This window comes from Nicotiana sylvestris, chromosome 9 (genome assembly GCF_000393655.2).
Source record: "Nicotiana sylvestris chromosome 9, ASM39365v2, whole genome shotgun sequence".
Classification (NCBI taxonomy): Eukaryota; Viridiplantae; Streptophyta; class Magnoliopsida; order Solanales; family Solanaceae; genus Nicotiana; species Nicotiana sylvestris.
In genome coordinates this window covers 181,403,095-181,423,764 of record NC_091065.1, presented here as the reverse complement: position 1 = coordinate 181,423,764, position 20,670 = coordinate 181,403,095, and the positions used below count along the sequence as shown (strand labels likewise).

Here is a 20,670-nt window from a genome sequence, read left to right as displayed (position 1 = left end):
TCTTCCTATCACTCAGAGGGAGGACTATCGGAGGCAGTTTGAGCGTCTCCAGCATGGTTCTATGATCATCACTCAGTACGAGACTAGATTCATTGCTTTGGACCGTCATGCTCTTATCATACTTCCTACCGAGAGAGAGAGGGTGAGGAGATTAATTGAGGGACTCGCTCAGCCGATTCGATTGTAGATGGCTAAGGAGACTGGGAGCGAGATTTCTTTCCAGGATGCGGACAATGTGGACATGAGAGTTGAGATGGTTCTATCGCAGGGGAGTGGTCAGGGGTCTAACAAGAGGCCCCATCATTCAGGCAGGTTCAGTGGTGCCTCATTTGGAGGCAGGGATTCTTTTGGTAAGGGCCATCCTCCCAGGCTATTTCATTTAGCACTTCAGACCTCTCATGGTGCTTTAGGTGGCCGTGGTTCTCATATGAAGTATTCTGATCAGCAGTCCTACCGTGCACCATCAGCTCCTATCAGAGCACCTCCTATTCAGAGTTATTCTCATGGTCAGCTGGTCCGCCAGGGCCCATCTCAGTTCCCTCAGCCGCAGCACTCAGGTGGATGCTTTGAGTGCGGTGAGTATGGTCATATCCGGAGGGCTTATCCGAGATTAGTGGGTGTTCGATCACAGCAGCAGGGTTCCCATGCTATGGTTCAGGCACCGGGTGTTCCATCATCCGCTCAGCCAGCTAGGGGTGGGGGTAGAGGTGCTAGAGGTGGAGGTAGAGGTATTAGAGGTGAATGTCAGGTCACTAGAGGTGGAGGCCAGCCAGCAGGAGGCCATCCCAGAGATGTAGTTTAGAGTGGTGGGCCCCATCCCTAATGTTATGCTCTTCCAGCCAGCCCTGAGGTTGAGGTTTCAGATGCGGTTATCACAGGTACTGTTCTGGTTTGTAGTAGAGATGCTTCAGTTCTATTTGATCCAAGATCTACATACTTCTATGTGTCATCTTATTTTGCACTGTATCTGGTCATGCCTATTGATTCCTTGAGTGCTCCTATATATGTGTCTACACTGGTGGGTAATTCTATAATGGTAGATCATGTCCATCGTTCATGCATAGTCGTGATTGCGGGTCTTGAGACTCGAGTAGATTTGTTACTTTTGGACATGGTTGATTTTGATGTCATATTGGGGATGGACTGGCTATCACCTTACCACGCTATCCTGGACTACCATGCCAGGAATGTGACCTTAGCCTTGCCGGGTTTACCTCATTTAGAGTGAAGAGGGACTCCTGGCCATTCTACCCGTAGGGTTATCTCATATATGAAGGCTCGGTGTCGGTCGAGAAGGGGTGTTTGGCCTATTTGGCATATGTTCGTAATTTTAGTGTTGAGGTTACTTCTATGGATTTTGTGCCTGTTGTTCGTGAGTTTCTTGAGGTATTTCCTTCAGACCTGCCGGGTATGCCACCCGATAGGGATATTGACTTCTACATTGATTTGGCTCTGGGCACTCAGCCCATTTCTATTTTGTCGTATTGTATGCCCCCATCTGAGTTGAAAGAATTGAAGGAGCAGTTGCAAGACTTGCTTAATAAAGGCTTTATTAGACCTAGTGTCTCGCCTTGGGGTGCGCCCGTGTTGTTTGTTAAGAAGAAGGATGGATTGATGAGGATGTGTATAGATTATCGGCAGTTGAACAAGGTTACAATCAAGAATAAGTATCCATTGCCGAGGATTGATGATTTTTTTGATCAGCTTCAGGGTGCCAAGGTATTTGCGAAGATTGACTTGAGATCTGGCTACCATCAGTTAAGGATTGGGGCATCCGATGTCCCTAAGATAGCTTTCTGCACTCGGTACGGGCATTATGAGTTCTTGGTGATGTCATTTGGGTTGACAAATCCCAGAAGCTTTTATGGATTTGATGAACAGAGTGTTCAAGCCTTACTTGGATTCGTTCGTGATAGTCTTCATTGATGATATTTTGATCTATTCCCGCAGTCGGGAGGAGCATGAGCAACATCTGAGAGTTGTTCTTCAAACTTTAAGAGATAGTCAGTTGTATGCTAAGTTTTCAAAGTGTGAGTTCTGGTTGAGTTTGGTTGCATTCTTGGGTCACGTTGTATCAGCAGAGGGTATTCAGGTAGATTCGAAGAAGATAGAGGCAGTCAAGAACTGGCCTACACCTGCATCAGCTACAGAGATCTAGAGTTTCTTGGGTTTGGCAAGCTATTACCATCGGTTTGTGGAGGGGTTTTCATATATTGTAGCCCCGATGACCATGTTGACCCAGAAGGGTGCCCAGTTCAGGTGGTCGGACGAGTGTAAGGCGAGCTTTCAGAAGCTCAAGACAGCTTTGACTGCGGCGCCAGTGTTGGTTTTGCCCACAAGTTCAGGGCCATATACAGTTTATTGTGACGCATCTCGTATTGGACTTGGTGCGATGTTGATGTAGGATGGTAAGGTCATTGTTTATGCTTCGCGACAGTTGAAGATTCATGAGAAGAATTATCCAGTTCATGATTTGGAGTTAGTAGTCATTGTTCACGCGTTGAAGATTTGGAGGCATTATCTGTATGGCGTATCATGTGAGGTGTTCATGGATCACAAGAGTCTACAGTATTTGTTCAAGTAGAAGGAGCTAAATTTGAGGCAGAGAAGATGGTTGGAGCTATTGATAGACTATGATATCACCATCTTATATCATTCGGGAAAGGCCAATGTGGTGGCCGATGCTTTGAGTAGAAAGTCAGCCAGTATGGGTAGTCTTGCGTATATTCCAGTCGGTGAGAGATCGTTTGCTTTGGGTGTTCAAGCTTTGGCTAATCAGTTTATGAGGTTGGATGTTTCTGAGCCCAGCCATGTGTTGGCTTGCACAGTCACTCGTTCTTCATTATTTGAGCGTATCCGAGATTGGCAGTATGATGATTCTCATTTGCTTGTCCTTGGAGACATAGTGCAGCACAAAAGTGCCAAGCAGGTTACAATTAGAGATGATGGAGTTTTGAGGATGCAGAGTCATATTTGTATGCTTAATGTGGATGGACTTCGAGAGTTGATTTTAGAGAAGGCTCATAGTTTCCGGTACTCTATTCATTTAGGTGCCGCTAAGATGTATCAGGATTTGCGGCAGCATTCTTGGTGGAGGAGGATGAAGAAGGATATTGTTGCATATGTGGATCGGTGTTTGAATTGTCAGCAGGTAAAGTACGAGCATCAGAGACCTGGTGGTTCATTCCAGAAGATTGAGATTCCTGAGTGGAAGTGGGAGCGTATCATTATGGAATTTGTTGTTGGACTCCCACGGACTCAGAGGAAGTTCGATGCAGTGTGGGTTATTGTTGATAGGCTAACCAAGTCAGCACATTTCATTCCTGTGGTAGTTTCCTATTCTTCTGAGAGGTTAGTCGAGATCTATATCCGGGAGATTGTTTGTCTTCAGGGTGTGCCCGTGTCTTTCATTTCGGATCGAGGTACGCAGTTTACTTCACATTTCTGGAGGGCAGTTCAGCGTGAGTTGGGCATACAGGGTCGAGTTGAGCACAACATTTAATCCTTAGATGGACGGGCAATCCAAGCGTACTATTCATATTTTAGAGGATATGCTCCGAGTTTGTGTTATTGACTTTGAAGGCTCGTGGGATTAGTTCTTGCCTTTAGCTGAGTTTGCCTACAACAACAACTACCAGTCGAGCATCCTGATGGCTCCTTATAAGGCTTTATATGGTAGGCGGTGTCGGTCGCCGGTTGGATGGTTTGAGCCGGGAGAGGCTCGATTGTTGGGTACGGATCTAGTACAGGATGCCTTGGACAAGGCTAAGATTATTCAGGATAGGCTTCGTACAACTCAGTCCAGGCAAAAGAGTTATGCCGACCGTAAGGTTCGTGATGTAGCATTCTTGGTCGGCAAGTGAGTGTTGCTTTGGGTATCGCCTATGAAGGGCGTGATGAGATTCGGGAAGAGGGGAAAGCTTAGCCCTAGATTCATTGTCCCGTTTGAGATTCTTGATCGAGTGGGAGAGGTGGTTTACAAACTTGCATTGTCGCTGAGTTTATCAGCCATGCATCCAGCTTTTCATGTGTCCATGCTTCGGAAGTATCACGACGATCCATCCCACGTGTTAGACTTCATCACTGTCTAGTTGGACAAGGACTTGTCCTATGAGGAGGAGCCGATAGCTATTCTAGACCGGCAGGTTCGTCAGTTAAGATCGAAGAGTTTCCCTTTTGTACGTGTTCAGTGGAGAGGTCACCCTGTTGAGGCAGCGACCTGGGAGTTCGAGTCCGATTTGCAGAGCCGATATCCCTATCTTTTCTCTGACTCAGGTACTTCTTTTCTATGTTCACGAACGATTGTTTTAGAGGTGAATATGATGACCCAAAAGGTCATCACTTGTGTTGCAAATAAAATTCTATATTCCAAGGCCTTAAAAACCTCTCTTTGTCTCACCTCGATATGCATGCATAGTCCGGACACGTTTCCGAAAAGCTTTTATGTGAAAACAATGTAAAATAAGGAAATTGGCTTTTAAAATTGAATAAAGTTGACTTTGTTCAACATTCTTGGTAAACGGACCCAGACCTGTGGTCTGACGGTCTCATAGGGTCCGTAGTAAAATATGGGACTTGGGCGTATGCCCGAAATCGAATTCCGAGGTCCCAAGCCCGAGAAATAATTTTTTTTTAAAAATTATTTTCTGGAAAATATAAAGGTTTTTAGAAGTGAATTGATGCATTTTCTTGATGGTATCGACCCCGTATCTTGGTTCGGAGCTCGATACAAGTTTGAAATAATAATTAAGTTAAAACTGTAAAATTTGGTAGAGATTGGAATTAGTTTGGTACAAAATGGACCTATAGTTGAGAAAATAGTAATTTTGATGTTCTTGAGTGATTTCATGAATTTGAGGTTTAATTCATAGTTGTTGATGTTATTTTGATGATTTGATTGCACGAGCAAGTTCGTATGATGTTTTTAGACTTACGTGCATGTTTTCCGAGGGCTCGGGTGAGTTTTGGATAGGCCACAAAGTGAAATTGGACTTAAGAAAACTGCTGGTGTGTTGCGGGTCTGCAAGCTTCGCAATTGCGACTAACCATCGCGTTTGCAATGACTGGGCAGGGGGTGACCTTTGCATTTGCGAAGCTCCAGTCGCAAAAGCGACTCCAATAGTGTTCGCATTTGCGAGGTTAACAGGGCAGGCCTTCCTTCGTAATTGCGAAGCCTTGGCCACAATTGCGATTTTGCATTTGCGAACATTTCACCGCAAATGCGATATCTACACCTCTGTAAATCATAACTTAGCCGAAAATTTTTTATTTTTCAAACTCCCTCAAACCCTAAGCTTTCTTGGGTGATTTTCTAAAGAAAAGTTCTTCTCCAAATCAATTTTAAGTCATTTCTAACTTATTTTCTTTAATATATAGCATTTTTCCACTTGATTTCAACTCAAAATCAAGGGTTTTCATGGGGGAAATTGGGTATTTTGGGTAGAACCTAGAATTTTCAAATTTTGGGGAATCGAGGTCCGATTTCAAAACAAATTATATATTTGAATTCGTGGGTGAATGGGTAATCGGGTTTTGACCATATGGGTAGGGGTCGATTTTTGACTTTTTGGGGAAATCTTTAGAAAACCTATTTCCATGCATAAGAATTGATTCATTTAGCATTTATTGATATCATTAAGTAAATTGTGGCTAGATACAAGCGAATTGGTGGTAGAATCAAGAGGTAAAGCCGTAGTTGAGGCTTGAATTGTGTTCGTGGCATTGAGGTAAGTGTTTGGTCTAACCTTAGCTTGAGGAAATAAGTATTGTGCTTTATTTGCTATGTGCTAATGTAGTGTACGATGTATAGGTGTGGTGACGAGTATCTATACGTCATTGTCAAACATGTCCGTGAGTCCTAAATTGTAATCGTTATGATCTTAATAAGTACAACAAATGCCTAAGTTGTTTATTCCCCGTGTTGGGCAAGAATCATGATTTGTTCTCGTGGTATTTGCTTATTGTTGAGTATTGGTTCTAGTTGAGGTTTCGTTTGTGAAGTTAAATGTTGGTACAAGTTTGGTTATAGCTGATTCCCTTGCCGGGACGTATTTAATTCATACTGTTGGTCTTTTGTCGAGATATGTTTATTCTTATTGTTGGTTCCCTTGCCGGGATAGTATTGTTTCCTTATTGTTCCCTTGCCGGAATTCTTTTGTGATTGGTGTTGAATTGTATATTGGGATCGGGTTACACGCTGCAACAATATTATATGGGATCGGGTTGCACGCCGCAACATGGAGTAATAAGGGAGGATAAGAGGGGTCGGGTTGCACGCCGCAATAGTGATATATGATTTGGATCGGATTGCGCGCCGCAACAGATTTATATTATTTGGATCAGGTTGCGCACCGCAACAATAAATAATGAAAGTGGATATTGATTGTTACTTTTTTCTTATTCTTACTGATGCTGACTTTAAAATGTTCTTTATGTTTTTTCCTGAGTTACTGTTAGTACTGGATATTTCCCCGCAACATGTTTCCTCCTCCCATCTTTAACTACTAGTTTCCGTTATTATTACTTGTCATTTATGCTTTAAACTGTGCAGGTTTATTTAGTAGTCTTGTCCTAGTCTCGTCACTACTTCTCCGAGGTTAAGCTCGACACTTACCAGCTCATAGGGTCAGTTGTGCTGATACTATACTCTGCACTGTGTATTCACTACCACTAGCATGTTCATATTCTTTCAAAAATAAATATGTATTAATAAATCTCATGTTGTCACAATCACATCATGAATGGACCATAATCATCTATATGTGCTTTACAAAATTTCATGTCAAATCGATGACAAACATGACTTTTACAGAGTGAAGGATTATTTTGAGAATCCTTATTATTCTCATTATCACAATGATGACGATTATAATTTCGTCTATTACCACGTCCACATCCATTGATACCTTCATAGTAATAATTTTGTCTTCTTTCAGACTTATCACATATTGCTACCACCTTCTCTTAAGGGAATGAGAATGAAGCAAATTCAATGGGACGAGTTTTCACTTCTTGTGCTCACGATCATACATGACTTTAATCATGGCAAGACATAGAAATTTTACCACTTCGAGTGGTTATAATTTCTTACTAACTACATAATTGTTATAATAAAAATTTATTTTCTTTGTTTGTATTTAAAATCAAATTATAGAATAAAAGAAAAAAATAGGGTAAAATACATACCTTAAATCCATAATTTAATCACGAAGGAAGTTCATGGAACAATTGACAATTATTATGCCCAATCCCAAAGCTTTTACTCAATTGGTTAGAGTTTCGTGCTGATAACGTGAATAAACAATAAAAGAAGAAGAGTATTACAGAGAAAAATATGGATAGAGAATTCTTATTGAATTTTGGGATCAATTACACTGGAATAGAACCCCTCTATTTATAGGGAAAAATTAACTTAGCAACCAAGTAACAAGCCCTAAGATCTTTCTAAAATATTGACATTCACGTTAAACAGAATTATATTTATAACGGTATAACGATTAAAAAAAAGTAAACCGGAAATATGACTAGTTATGTGAGTAAGAAGTAAGAACCAAAGGAAAAAAGAAAAAAGAACCATTTGCATAAAAACCCTGATAGCTATACCATAAACCCTACAGTCCAAAAGTCTTTTCTCAATACCTTACTTGTGCATTTCCCAAATGGCCACTCTTACCAGATCGATCCGCCGTACTTTCTCCACTGCTGCTACAACAACCTCATTATCTCCAATCAGAGCCATCTCCGATGACTTATACAAAGAGCGCAACCTCAAAAGACTCGTCGAAAAATTCAAACAGTATTCAGATGTCAACCGTTTCCGCACCAAAAACGGCATTTACGAGTCTACAGTTCAGCGATTAGCCTCAGCCAAAAAGTTCAAATGGATCGAAGAAATCCTCGAACACCAAAAGCAATACAAATCCGACATTTCCAAAGAGAGTTTCGCTGCAAGGCTTGTTAGTTTGTACGGAAAATGTGGGTTGTTTGAGAATGCCCAGAAAGTGTTTGATGAAATGCCTGACAGAAATTGTAAGCAAACTTTGAAATCCGTTAATGCCCTTTTAGGGGCTTCTGTCAATTCGAAGAAATATGACAAACTTGAGACTTTGTTCAAGGAATTGCCTGAAAAACTTAAGGTGAAGCCCGATGTAGTCACGTATAATATTATGATAAAGGGGTTGTGTGATAAAGGGGCATTGGATAAAGCAGCTGCTTTGATTGATGAGATTGAAAAGAACGGGTTAAATCCTGATTTGGTTACATTTAATACCATACTTGGTGCATTTTATTCAACTGGTAAGTTTGACGCCGTTGAGAAAGTGTGGAAATTAATGGTTAGCAAGAATGTTACTCCGGATATTAGAAGTTACAATGCTAAGTTGGTTGGATTGATTAATAATAGCAAAGTCTCGGAGGCGGCCAAGCTTGTTGGTGAACTGGGAAGTTTTGAGTTAAAGCCTGATGTTTTTACTTATGGCACTTTGATTAGAGGATATTGTGATATGGGTAATTTGGAGGAGGCTAAAAAGTGGTACTTAGAATTGGTGAAGAGTGGATCTTCTCCAAACAAGGTGATATTTGGAAGTGTCATTACGGCTGCTTGTGAAAAGGGTGATTTTGATTGGGCTTTTGAGTTGTGCAAAGACGTTTTTAAAAAGAAGTGTCATGTTGATGCGGAGTTGTTGCAAGGAGTGGTCGATGGAATGGTGAAATCGTCAAGGATTTGGGAAGCTAAGGAGGTTGTGCGTTTGGGAAAGTCAAATGACTACCATCTTTATAAGCTCAAACTGCCTTCAGATGACTAAGGAACCAGCAGCTGGTTGCTTAGCATTTTGGATGCTGATTTTGGTACGTTAACCTCGTGTAAGAACTTGATTTGATGGTTGTTTCATATCTGTTAGTTATGAGATACATTGTTATTTTGGATGTCAAATGAATTTATAATTTGCTCGGCCTTTTATGCACGAGTTTTCCAGTCTTAACGGCTTCACTTCATGGTGGTTTAATGGTAGAAGGCTTCCAGCTAAAAATGACCCTCTCTAGTACCTTTTAGGCTTTTGTATAGATATCTTGGTTGTATATCATCTCAGTTAAGAAATTAGTAGCTTACTCTTTAGTAGCTTTGTACTCCATTCTGGACACGCCTTTCGTAATTGCTAGAGAAATTCTGATAGTGTTGTTACATGCTAATATCATAGTTTGCATTATATTCAATTAATTCTCATTAAAACTTATTTCAACAAGTACACTGAATCAACAATAAAAAAAACTGCGTTACAGCATCCAGTATCATATTTTATAGCTTTTTCAATTGTGCTAATTATAAGCCTTTCTCCAAGAGTCATATCTCAACAATCAGCTATTGCGAGAGTCATTCTTCATTTTCCAAAGGATTCAGCCTATAAATCATAATTTAGGGAATAGAATACACAATGAAGAGCATACTAGAAAATGAGTAAAAGAATTTGTAACCGAGAAGAAGAGACGTATAAGTAGCAGAAAAGAGGACCCACAAGAAGGAGAAAATGTCATCATGGATATAGAAAAAAGAAGAAAATATAAATCAAATGAATAGTAGAAAAGTTGTTGCAAAGTAACTGTTCTCAGACAACAAAAGGCTATTTTTTCTCCTCCTTTTTGTCAACGTGTCATCTTTTAATGTTAGATTTGTAGAAGCAACTGATATCACTTGGATTGCATTGCACCTCATTGTTCCAAGTTGAGCTTCTTCGGAGTTGCATTGACTCACTGATCAGATGCGATAACATTTAGAGCAATAAGTTTCTATAACCTTCCTCCAATAGCAAGATAAATGACTATGACACAATATAGATGCATTTCTCCTGTACTGTGGGAACCCTGGAAATATTAACCCATAGATTTCGTAATCAGCTTGGAGATGGTTACATATTGGTGTGGTTAATGATTCAAAGATGCTTAAACTGATTATATATTTGTTGTCATTAATATCCTAAGATGGGTACATTTTACTCTATAGCAAGGATATTCCATGCCTATAACGATCTGGCAACTAGAACTATTTCTCAGATATAGACGTAAATTATACAGGCTACTTTTGGTGTAATCTCATAAGGATGATAAACATATATATAAAAGTTCTTATGTACATGCAAGAAAATGTATCTTATATATAAAATATGTTGCTTCACAAAAAAAAAATACATGTAAGAAAATGGTCAGAGAGAGCTGTCACTAAGGGTATAGGTGATCTATTAAGACCCTTAACAGAATATAGTCATATACTATCGCACACAAGTATCAACGACAAAAGAAAATGGTGTTTGCATCTTTGTGATTGAAATTCCTTTCAATTTCCTTTAACGTGCTATCAGCTATTTCGAGTTTAGCCTCACCAAAGATCTAATCTCTTTGCCTCTTGTGCCATTTCAAATACTTGAAGAAGAATACTCTTTAGTTAGTGGAACATTTCGTGGCCTACTTACTGTCAACTGCTTAACAAGATATAATGGTTTTGTTTTTGGGATAAGTATTAATAACTAATAAAAGTGTCATGAAATTTAGGCGCAAGTTTGCTATATTATGTGCAAGAGTCATGTCAAGGCCTCAAAACTTATCTAAGGATACAGGGAAGAAGTTGTCAATATCTAAACTCTTCCCGGAACTATGCACTAGGAAGCGTTGCTCACTGTGTTATTCTTTAAGTATAACATGATACTAAACAACAAACAAAGGAAGTCGATTTCCAACAAGAAAGTGCAAGAATAACTGTACCTGAGTATGAGTGCACTCAGATAGTCATTAGCAGGAAATATGTTGCTTCTGTTTCTGATTAGTTAATCCTAATTTGATCAGTGTCACTGTGTCAGTATCAAAATGTTCCCAGACTTTAGTATAGTGGTAAGAGCGCAACATGTGATATGTGGTAGGTGCACGTCATGGGTTCAAATCCTGTCGCAGACAAATGCCTAGTGTTTAAGTGGAGAAGGGTAGAGAAGGTGCGCCCATTGTTCACCGGGTTCCGAACTGTGCGACACTGACCCTCGAGGATTACTCGGTTTTGAAAAAAGTGCCAGTATCAAAATATTAGGTTGTTTTGCTCTTCAACTGAATCTATTGCTCCCTGGGGAAGTTCTGATGAATTGGATCTGGTTTACACTGCCAATGGAATTTAAAAATATAAAAGGGTAGAAAACATCAAGTGATTGGTGCTAAATAGTTCTTCCTTAACTTGAAAGCTGTATGCACATTTTGAATTGGAACAAAGTCTTTTTATATTAGGTTTGAATTAAATCTTTCAATATCATATTTTACAAGTGATTTTATTGCCATTTAGGATTATACCAGATTAATGAGTCAATTTAGGGTCAATTCAGATATCAACTAAGTCTCTAATTATCAGACAAATGCAGACTTGTGGACATCGAAATGCAATAATCTATACTCTATAGTATAGCCGTATTTATAGTGTGACTCATTATTATGTGTGGCTATACAAGATCACCTCCTCTGTTAAGTTACAAAGGGTTCTTATTCATTTATCAATCATTAAGCAAGGAAGATTTTTTGATTAATCTTAATGAACGTTATTTCAATTATTTTTTTCTTTTCATATTTTTTTGAAAGAATTAGTACTAAATGTACATTTGACACGACCAAAAGAAGAGAACATTTCAAAATTAGTTTCCTGTTATGTAATAAATCATGTGTAGTCCCTGAAAATTCGTTGAAGAGAAGGTTCTCCACTTAAAACAGTAATTCTTGAATGATTGTTTGAGATGACAGAACAGCAACTAGAGTTATTTTATTTTTAAAATATTTCTTCTTTAAGTATTACATGCAATCTTGTTTCTTCAAAGCAAATGCTAACAGAAGAGTGCCGGCTTGCCGCTCTTTGGCACAAATGCACAATATTAACTGAACTATTCAGTTCTTTAGTAACCCCTTATCTTTAAAACAAGCAAGACATTGATCATAAATCTCTTCAATCCCATACTTAAAATTGAATCCCTCTTTGATGAGCTTTTCTGACGAGATGATCAACTTGGCCTTGGAGGGGAAATCCCCGAAACTGCAATAGATCAATCAGATATATGTCAGTATCCAAACTTTTAAGCCATAAAGATAATGCTGTCTATGAAAATAAAATGGAATAGAGTAAAAAAGGAAAATGTCGCCTCCAAGGAGCGAAAGAACCAAGTATTCTGTGGTGATGTCAGAATTTGCACTTATTTGTATCTATTTAGTGATCAGTCCGCTAGTTTCTTTGCTCCCACTCAGTCTTCCTTTTCTATTTTCTTCCAATAGTTCGACCTATCCATACCTAAATCCTGCTCTTTTACTCCTATGGTTTGCTAAATAGTTGCATGTCGTTGTCTCTAGACCCTGATCTTTGATGCACCTATACGCTGTTAGTGGCAATTCTAACAAAAAGTGAATAGGAAGCGTAATTTTACAAGGAAACATTTGCATTTGTTCTTGAAAAGCTACTTTTATATCATCCCAAGTGTGAACAATTGTTGCTTAATATTGGTAACATTACTTACTCTGTAGGAACACCCGAAGTTGGATATCTTTTCTTCAAGAAATTTGCTAGCTCCGGAACACTGGTGTTGATGGCAGAACAAATGTATCGTCCGGAAGCTGATTCTTTCTCAGCAACAAAAATATGGGCGCGACAAACATCCTCCGCATGTGTAATAGATATTGAACCTGATAACATCTGCATGCCCTTCAAGTTACTTATAAGGAATTCATTCCCTGTCAAAAAATTGCAAATTTAAGGTCAGATTCTCTGAGCTATATTCATTTGCAATTTTACTAAGAAAAATTAAATTCAGAATGAACATTAGTTAAATTATATATATTGCTCATATTTTATTGAGACCTGTGATCAAGGACATGGAAAGATTAACACTGCTTGGAGTTTCTGGAGTAAGATAAGGACCAGCCATGAGAGATGGAATTACTGTGATTAGTTTAATATTGTTCTCCTCAGCAAATTTCCAAGCTTCTTTCTCAGCTAATGTTTTAGAGACAGGGTATCCCTGCATAGTAGAAAAAGAACTTTTAATCATCTTCCAATTCATGTAGATCTTCCGTAACCCATAATGTTAAAGGACATAATTAAGTACATAAAAGTCTACACTCAGTATTGGAAACGTCCTTAGGTCTTTGATTCATTCCTTGGCAGCTACCTTAATTGAAGTAGTTGATCCAACGAGTAATGACCTTTACTAGTGCTTCTTCCCGGACAGTTTAACTTTTGGATGTGGTCGCCACATAATTCAATATGGTCGCAGAGTGTATGGAGGTTCTAGATTCAAAGAGCAATTTCCATGTTTGACCAGTAACAGAAAGAATCAGGCTCGCATGTAAGGTTACATGTTAAGGACATACTTAAGTAACAAATTTAACCTCTTAAATGAAGTGGTTACACAATTCATGTTATAACTTTCATATAAGTTAGTTTATCAGTTAATCACATATGATTTTAATAATAATATTGTGAAATTACCCAAGTTGGTGGCTTTGTGGAAGTCAAAAACTCGACGTCGGTCCAATTAGACTCATCCACGACGAGGCCTGTGCCATTAAGCTGGTTGATAGTCACAGCTGCAGCTGATGAGGTCAAAACGACACGCTTAATTGTGTTTGATTTAGCACATGCTTTTAGAACATTTAGAACTCCTTGTATTGCTGGTTTGATCATATCATTCTGTCAACAAAAAGGAACGACGATTAGCATAGTCTGAATCCACATTTTAGAGTATAGAGTTCACCATAAGGGTGATCTTATTATATGTATGCATTTTGAATTTTTTTTTAATATATCTATATATAGGTCAGTAGTTGTCTATTGGAAATAACTTCTCTATCTCCAAGGTCGGGGTAAGGTCTGGTTACACACTATCCTCTCCAGACCCCACTATGTGAGATTAAATTGAGTATATGTTGTTGTGTATATAGGTCACAGATTCGAGCTATGAAAGCAACCACTAATGATTCCATTAGGGTAGACAGTCTACATCATACCCCTTAGGGTGCGGCCCTTCCTCGGAGGCCTGCATGAACATGAGATGCTTTGTACACCAGGCTACCTTTTTTATAGTTCGAGTCTAAAGCAACTGGTTCAATATAACTCATAGAACCCGGCCCTCAATCTACCTATGCCGATTAGATGTTATTGAAAGGCTAAGAGTTCTTGGTATAATTGTATACCTTTGGATCTTGAGAAGCAAAATTAATTGGTGTTGCAACATGGAAGACAATGTCACAGCCAGCAATAGGTGCATCAAAGCTTGTTTCATCAGTTAAATCAGCTTGGAAAATTCTCAATTTTCCCAAACTATGTAATGCTAAGAGGTGAGAGATCTTCTTTTGATTTCCTATAAGAAATTAAACAATATTAAAGAATTTTTAGACTACTAGATCATTGGAAAAAATAATGTGTAACTCTGAACATAAGGTGAACTAGTTTTCTAAAAAATAAAGCAGACAACATGTTAGAACAAGATAAATATATTGTTAGAGTAAATATTCTTTACGCTATCAGTGTTTATAAGTTAAATTTAAAAACTAACCGGAGTCCCGGACTGTTGTATTAACAATGTACCCTTTCTCAAGCAAAAGCTTGACAAGCAAAGATGCCATAAAACCAGTGCCACCAATTACACAAGCTGCCATGGATTCTTAATGTTTTTAAAGTCAGACTTTAAAACCTTATAGAAACAAATTACTGAGAACACTCAAATGTTAATACTCTAGTATCAGATTAATGAAAGTCTGCTGTCTAAATATTTGGATGCATCGTTTTATATCACTAAGATCATCAGGTTAAGAGGTAGATGGGCACGTGATGCCACCAAAATGTCAAACGTCGAAGTTCAAAGCACGGTCTATAGAAAGAAAAAAAAAACAATATAGTAATAATGTAATAGAGGAAAAGACAAATACACATGAAATATTACTATAAAATACCTAAAAAGAAACAGCAGTCTGGTGCACAAAACATATCTTGTATCAACGCAGGGTCAGAGAAAGGACCGCATCCTTAGGAATATATATGATATTGACAACCTACCTAATGCAAACATTAGTTACTACTTTCATGACTGAAATTCGTGATTTATAGGTCACACAGAGACAACTTTACTATTGCTCTAAACCCTAAATTATCTATTGAGAGAATAATATTGTATCTACCGGAGCTCTTAATTATTTGATTTGCTAAATGGTTAGTTTCCCCGGTCTACATGTCTTTATTGTATTTGGTGTTTGATTTTTTCTAGAGTTTGGTGTAATAGTAAGTGAGGCCTATTGGGGAAAATTTTTATCTACTGGTACTCTAGAGCTTTAATTTCTACTCCCTCCGATCCAAAATAAGTGTTTTTGACTTTTTTCTTGTGGTCCAAAATAAATAATTTTTTCATATTTCAAGAATGAATTAATTATTTTTTTCCTACATTGCCCTTGGAGTAATTAATGTTGGAGTATGTGTGAGGAGTGTTTATGTGAAGAGACAATAAAGGTTAATATGGTCAATTTCACTGATAATTAATGTTAAAAGGTGAATTTCTTAATATATGTGAAAACAACTAAAAAATCACTTATTTTGGACCGGAGGGAATAGTAAACTGGAGTTCATTTGGGGGGTCAAGATCAACTTTTCATCGTCTCGTTCAGATTATTACTTTCTCCATTTTAATTTATATGGCAATGTTTGGATTTTGAAAGTCAAACAAATTTTTTTTTAACCATAATTTTTTTATATGCCTTTAAATATTTTGACTTTTACTTATTGTGTTTTATTGTACATTTCAAATCACAATAAAAAATGAGAAGTTTGACTCTCGAAGTTCGAACTATTACATATAAATTGAAGTTTTAGTTAAAGTATTTAGGGAACTCTTCTCGGTAAGTTCAGGTCTGTCACTGCCTGAAGAGGAGGAGGGAAGGTTGGAAGGTGGACGCGGTGATGACAAAGGTGGAAAAAGCTTGAAAATACAAGTGGAAAATGGGTTATATATGGTTTGAAGTGTTATTAGTTAGACTTTAAATAAAGATGGAGGATAATAAATCGTTCGTAAAGTTAAAAGTGTGTAAATAAATTTTTTCGGAAAATTTAAGGGTTGACTTATGTGTTTTTTCCTCATAATTTAAAGAAAAATAGACATGCATAAAAGTATTATTTACTTTGGTAGATTGAGTTATACACAAATCACATTATCTAATCCAGTAGAGCATTTGTTTCGCATATCGTCATACACATACAAAAACAAGATTAGTAGTTTGAATGCATTAAAAGAAAAAAAAGCTTTTAACACATTAAAAGAGGAACCAACTAATATAAACAGTTGGCTAGCCTTTTGGAAGCTTAATGCAAACCTGTATCGTATCACCTTTGTTTAAAGATGACAGCAACTTGGTGTACATTTAATAAGTTATGTGTCTTTTATTTTGATGATTTAATAAACTTTATATGAGAATCAGATAGGGAACATGATACAATTAGTTCCTCCGCGCTCAGAACAACAGGTCAAATGTCTACAAGTGTCAATAAAATCAGATGAGGGAACATAAGAGGAAACAGATAAATATTAGTTCTTCTGTTCACAGTACAAGTAAACTTTTATAGCTGTTAAAGCAGCTGCACTGCACACACAACAGTACAACAACACTGTTGAAGCATGTTGTGTACCGGGCAGTCCCTTGCATCATCTTTGATGACCTCACTTATATATTACAAACATGAGACAAGGGATTGCACACACTTGCAAAACCTAAATATCGTTTACTCTCAAGTGTGCAGCCGCCTTCATTTTCCCAAAGGCATTGAAGAACAAAACAACAATATAATGAAGGACCAGATACCGACATTGATTACATCGTGTGTCCTTTAGTATTGTTGTATCTTTGTCCATGTTATTCACTTGTAACTCATACTTAGCTTAATTAGAAGCATAACGTAGGGCATTTTGTAAACCATAAACTGTGTGGTTGTTTTGACTAGAGTTAATCAAGTGGTTAGCTTTGTAATAGAGTTATTACAAAGAGGCTTGCAATATAGTTATTGTAAGCAGGTGACGAAGTAAGAGTTTAATTCATAGATTACAATAAGTTGTAATCTAAAGTTGCTCAGTTAGTGAAGTTGAAATCCTACGAATGTAGGTCGTAGTTTTTAATCCCGTGAGCTGGGAGTTTTCCATGTAAATTTCGTTGTGTTATTTACTTAATGCTGTATTCTATAGGAACTGATGAAGAACCAGGTTCTCTATACAGTTTGGTGGACACTTAATTTACATCAATTGGTATCAGAGCATGTTATTTTTATAAGGCTAACACCTAGAAAGGATCTACATGGCTGCTTCACCGAATTTTGAAGAAGGACAATCAACCTACAGACCGCTAAGATTCAATGGACAATACTATGGATGGTGGAAGACAAGAATACATTATTTTATCATGGCAGAAGATTCAGAGCTTTGGGATGTTATCTGTGATGGACCCTTTGTTCCATGAAGACCATTGGCGAGGGAATAATTACAGTTCCAAAGACAAGGAAGGAACATAATGATGCTGATCGTAAAGCCATTGAGAAAAATTTCAGGGCAAAGAAGATCCTCATTTGTGGCATTGGACCAGACGAGTACAACCGCATCTCAGCCTGTCAATCTGCCAAGGAGATCTGGGAGGCTTTCCAAATTGCTCACGAGGAAACCACTCAAGTCAATGTCGCACCTCCTTTTTACCGCGCCCGCGGGGGCGCGTGGGGAGTTTTCTCCAATTAAAGGACAGTCAAAACGGGATTTATTTAATTATTTAAGAGTCGCCACCTGGGAATTTTAAGGCGTCCCAAGTCACCAATTTCAATCCCTGAATCGAGGAGAATATGACTCTGTTTATTATTCTGCGAACCAGAAATCCTGAGTAAGGAATTCTGTTAATCCGGAAGAAGGTGTTAGGCATTTCCGAATTCCGTGGTTCTAGCACGGTCGCTTAACTGTTTTTATTATTGGCTTAATTATCTTGATTTTATTAAATATATTGATGTTACATGATTTTACTACCGCTTATACTTATTGTGATTGAGGACCCTTCTTTGAATCGAATTACGCGTACTTATATTCGTGTTATAAATTTAAAAATGCGGAATTGTGTCACGCGTACGTGTACACGATAACTTTTGGTAATATATTTATTAAACAATCATTTTTCGAAATTGTGTCGAATCAAGAATATTTGTTTTTCTTAAATAGTGAACCGTACATCTCGGGTTTTTATGAAATTGATTTAACGCCTTTGGAAAAATCCTTTTATTAAATATTCGCTCGAAATTGCGCGTACGCATAATCTGAATTTTTTGCTTTTAAAAATATAATCACGTATCCCTAATTGCGCAAAATATTTGTAATGATATTAGGGATTTTTCCACAAATTGTTTATTATATTATGAGAAATCTTCATTTAAGATACCCTTTAATTCTTGAAAAAGAATTCACAATTTATTGAATGTTGCCCGTTGATTATAATTTCCGCATATAACATGTTCATCCAAGACTATTCAAATTCAAAATAAAGAATAAGAACATGATTAATACTATTCTTCACAAATACAACATATATATCTACATGCCAAATAATGAATTGTATATGAAACTAAAAATGATTTATAAAGGGAAGAATATTTTTTTTTTCAAGAACTTTTATTATTTCTATTTAGTGCAAGTCCTATTTTTAATTGTCGTTGATAAAAAGTGTTGCAATTTGTATAACTCATCTTATTCTCATATACTTGCTTTTAATCTAATAGGCCTAATTATTTATTTAGGATGGTAAATAGGCATCAAATTGATAATAAAGGAAATTATTGTACAAATTAATTAACAACATTGCCTTACATGCCACCTATTTGTATGTCTTGAAACATTCGTAGCACTTTAACATCATAATGAACCATAACAACTCAACTCACCATCCACTAATGGTTCAATAAATACCTGTTATCATACCACATAAGAACGTACAACTTATATCATTCCATCCATAACTAAATCAAGTATAAGAATAAACTAGCAATATGGTTTTGATATTTTCACTCTATTCTAACAACGCCACAAGGCCTAGTAAATGGCCAATCTTTATGTCATGTTTCCTACCTTGACAGTTCAAATATGATTAAACTAATGAGATGAAGGGCTAACATTATTACAAAGCTTTATACGAACTTTCAAAGTAAGACAATTAGCTCATAGCTATCAAATTGAATTCACTACTAATTAACTAACATGAAACAAAAAATGAAATTTAAACTGATGAACTTGGACAAATGGAAAATAGAATTTCAATTCAAGCTTCATTGATGAGTCATGTTGAATCTCTTTCCAACTTAAAATTTAAAAGACATGTACCTGAAAATGAAGGTAGAAGGAGTAAATTTCAGCAGTTGCAGCAGTAACAAAATCAGCAGAATATACCAATAACACAGCAAGTCTGAACAAGACCCGTTAACCCAGATGAACAGTGACAGAGACTTGAGAAAAATTTCAGATTTGAACCGAACAATATTCACAAGCAAACAACGGACAGATTCTAGAAAGATAACATTTCAGATTTCAGTTTCTTTCCTCTTCCTGTTTCAGATTCCTATTTCACATTTCTTTCTTTCTGTTTTTCACAAATGTGTATGTATTTCTGTGTGTATTTCCTAATGTTTTAGAAATCAGCCTCTCTTAAACAGATAACCTGAAGAAAAATAAAAACTGCCTTTCTAAATCAGATTGTTTCTCCTCTTAAAATCTACCCAAGATCTCAATTTTCCTTGTTCTAATCTCTCTGAAAACTGAACTCTAAAATTTCTGTCTGAAAACTGATTTCTCTCTCTCTGAAAACTGATTTTTTCTTTTCTGAAAAATGCCCTAAATCAGTCCCAATTCCCTCTCTGAAAAAAAAACTCTCTTAAATTCTGTTTTCTCTCTTCCTGAAAACTCAGATTTTTTCTTTCAAAATCTCTCCAAACTCCCTTTTTCTGAAACTGATCCCTTCCTTTTAAATCTGTCCCTGTATTTATACAGGTATGCCCCCTTTCTTTTAGTGCTGCCTGGACCCTTTCTCTTTTTTTTTAAAAATCAGAAAAGTTCCATTAAAACTACTTTTGAATACTTTATATGATCCTAACCTGATTTTAAGCAGCCCCATTACCCTTTGTTTCCCATTATCACTTTAAATAATAGCCACTAACTTTTCACTTTCAGCCCATTATGCTATCATGTTATCCTCATTGTTCTATCCCAGAAATGTCCCTGACCTACTGTTTTCTCTTGGTATTACTGTCTTAGATTTTAACAAGTTATCTGAATTAAAACTTGTCTAGCAGCTAACAACCAATTCCTAATGATTAACCTCCTAATACAATTGTATTTACCCAACCTTTGTGAACTTGAATTCAGAACTAACATCATAACAACATTATACTGAATTCAGCCTAATAATTCAACTGAACTCAGCTTTTGAACTAAGATCAAACAAACAGGAGCATTGTCAATATATTGACAATGTCCTGAACTTAATGTTCAGAAAACAACATATACAACATACATTTGAATTCACTGATTCACAAACAAACATGATTTAATTGACGAGTATTAATCAGTTGACTATTTACAACATTTGTCCATAATCAGTCTAAAACAA

General features: G+C 37.1%; 3 protein-coding genes across 3 annotated transcripts; 2 read left to right on the top strand and 1 right to left on the bottom strand.

The window, feature by feature from the left end:
* The first annotated feature begins 187 nt into the window (after nucleotides 1-187).
* Nucleotides 188-1,228, top strand: LOC138878675 (uncharacterized). Its single transcript, XM_070158362.1, has 2 exons — nucleotides 188-575; nucleotides 840-1,228. Exons 1-2 carry the CDS (start codon nucleotides 188-190, stop codon nucleotides 1,226-1,228), a joined length of 777 nt encoding a protein of 258 aa, XP_070014463.1.
* Nucleotides 1,229-7,583: 6,355 nt separating this feature from the next.
* On the top strand, nucleotides 7,584-12,862 carry LOC104233567 (small ribosomal subunit protein mS79 (rPPR3b)-like). Its single transcript, XM_009786977.2, has 2 exons — nucleotides 7,584-8,847; nucleotides 12,532-12,862. Exon 1 carries the CDS (start codon nucleotides 7,659-7,661, stop codon nucleotides 8,802-8,804), a length of 1,146 nt encoding a protein of 381 aa, XP_009785279.1. The 5' UTR covers nucleotides 7,584-7,658; the 3' UTR covers nucleotides 8,805-8,847; nucleotides 12,532-12,862.
* Nucleotides 11,758-14,765, bottom strand: LOC104233566 (anthocyanidin reductase ((2S)-flavan-3-ol-forming)). Its single transcript, XM_009786976.2, has 6 exons — nucleotides 14,562-14,765; nucleotides 14,200-14,366; nucleotides 13,496-13,696; nucleotides 12,866-13,025; nucleotides 12,525-12,738; nucleotides 11,758-12,049 (listed from the first exon to the last, which is right to left on the bottom strand). Exons 1-6 carry the CDS (start codon nucleotides 14,662-14,664, stop codon nucleotides 11,905-11,907), a joined length of 990 nt encoding a protein of 329 aa, XP_009785278.1. The 5' UTR covers nucleotides 14,665-14,765; the 3' UTR covers nucleotides 11,758-11,904.
* Between the last annotated feature and the right edge of the window lie 5,905 nt (nucleotides 14,766-20,670).

Excerpts from the sequence above, each read along its gene's own strand:
- LOC138878675 (XM_070158362.1), top strand. The coding sequence starts at position 188 with ATGGCTAAGGAGACTGGGAGCGAGATTTCTTTCCAGGATGCGGACAAT. Across the intron at positions 576-839 it reads AGGTGGATGCTTTGAGTGCG|CCAGCCCTGAGGTTGAGGTT; the intron begins GTGAGTATGGTC and ends ATGCTCTTCCAG.
- LOC104233567 (XM_009786977.2), top strand. The coding sequence starts at position 7,659 with ATGGCCACTCTTACCAGATCGATCCGCCGTACTTTCTCCACTGCTGCT.
- LOC104233566 (XM_009786976.2), bottom strand. The coding sequence starts at position 14,664 with ATGGCAGCTTGTGTAATTGGTGGCACTGGTTTTATGGCATCTTTGCTT. Across the intron at positions 13,026-13,495 it reads CCACAAAGCCACCAACTTGG|GGATACCCTGTCTCTAAAAC; the intron begins GTAATTTCACAA and ends TCTACTATGCAG. Across the intron at positions 12,050-12,524 it reads ACTTCGGGTGTTCCTACAGA|TTTCGGGGATTTCCCCTCCA; the intron begins GTAAGTAATGTT and ends GATCTATTGCAG.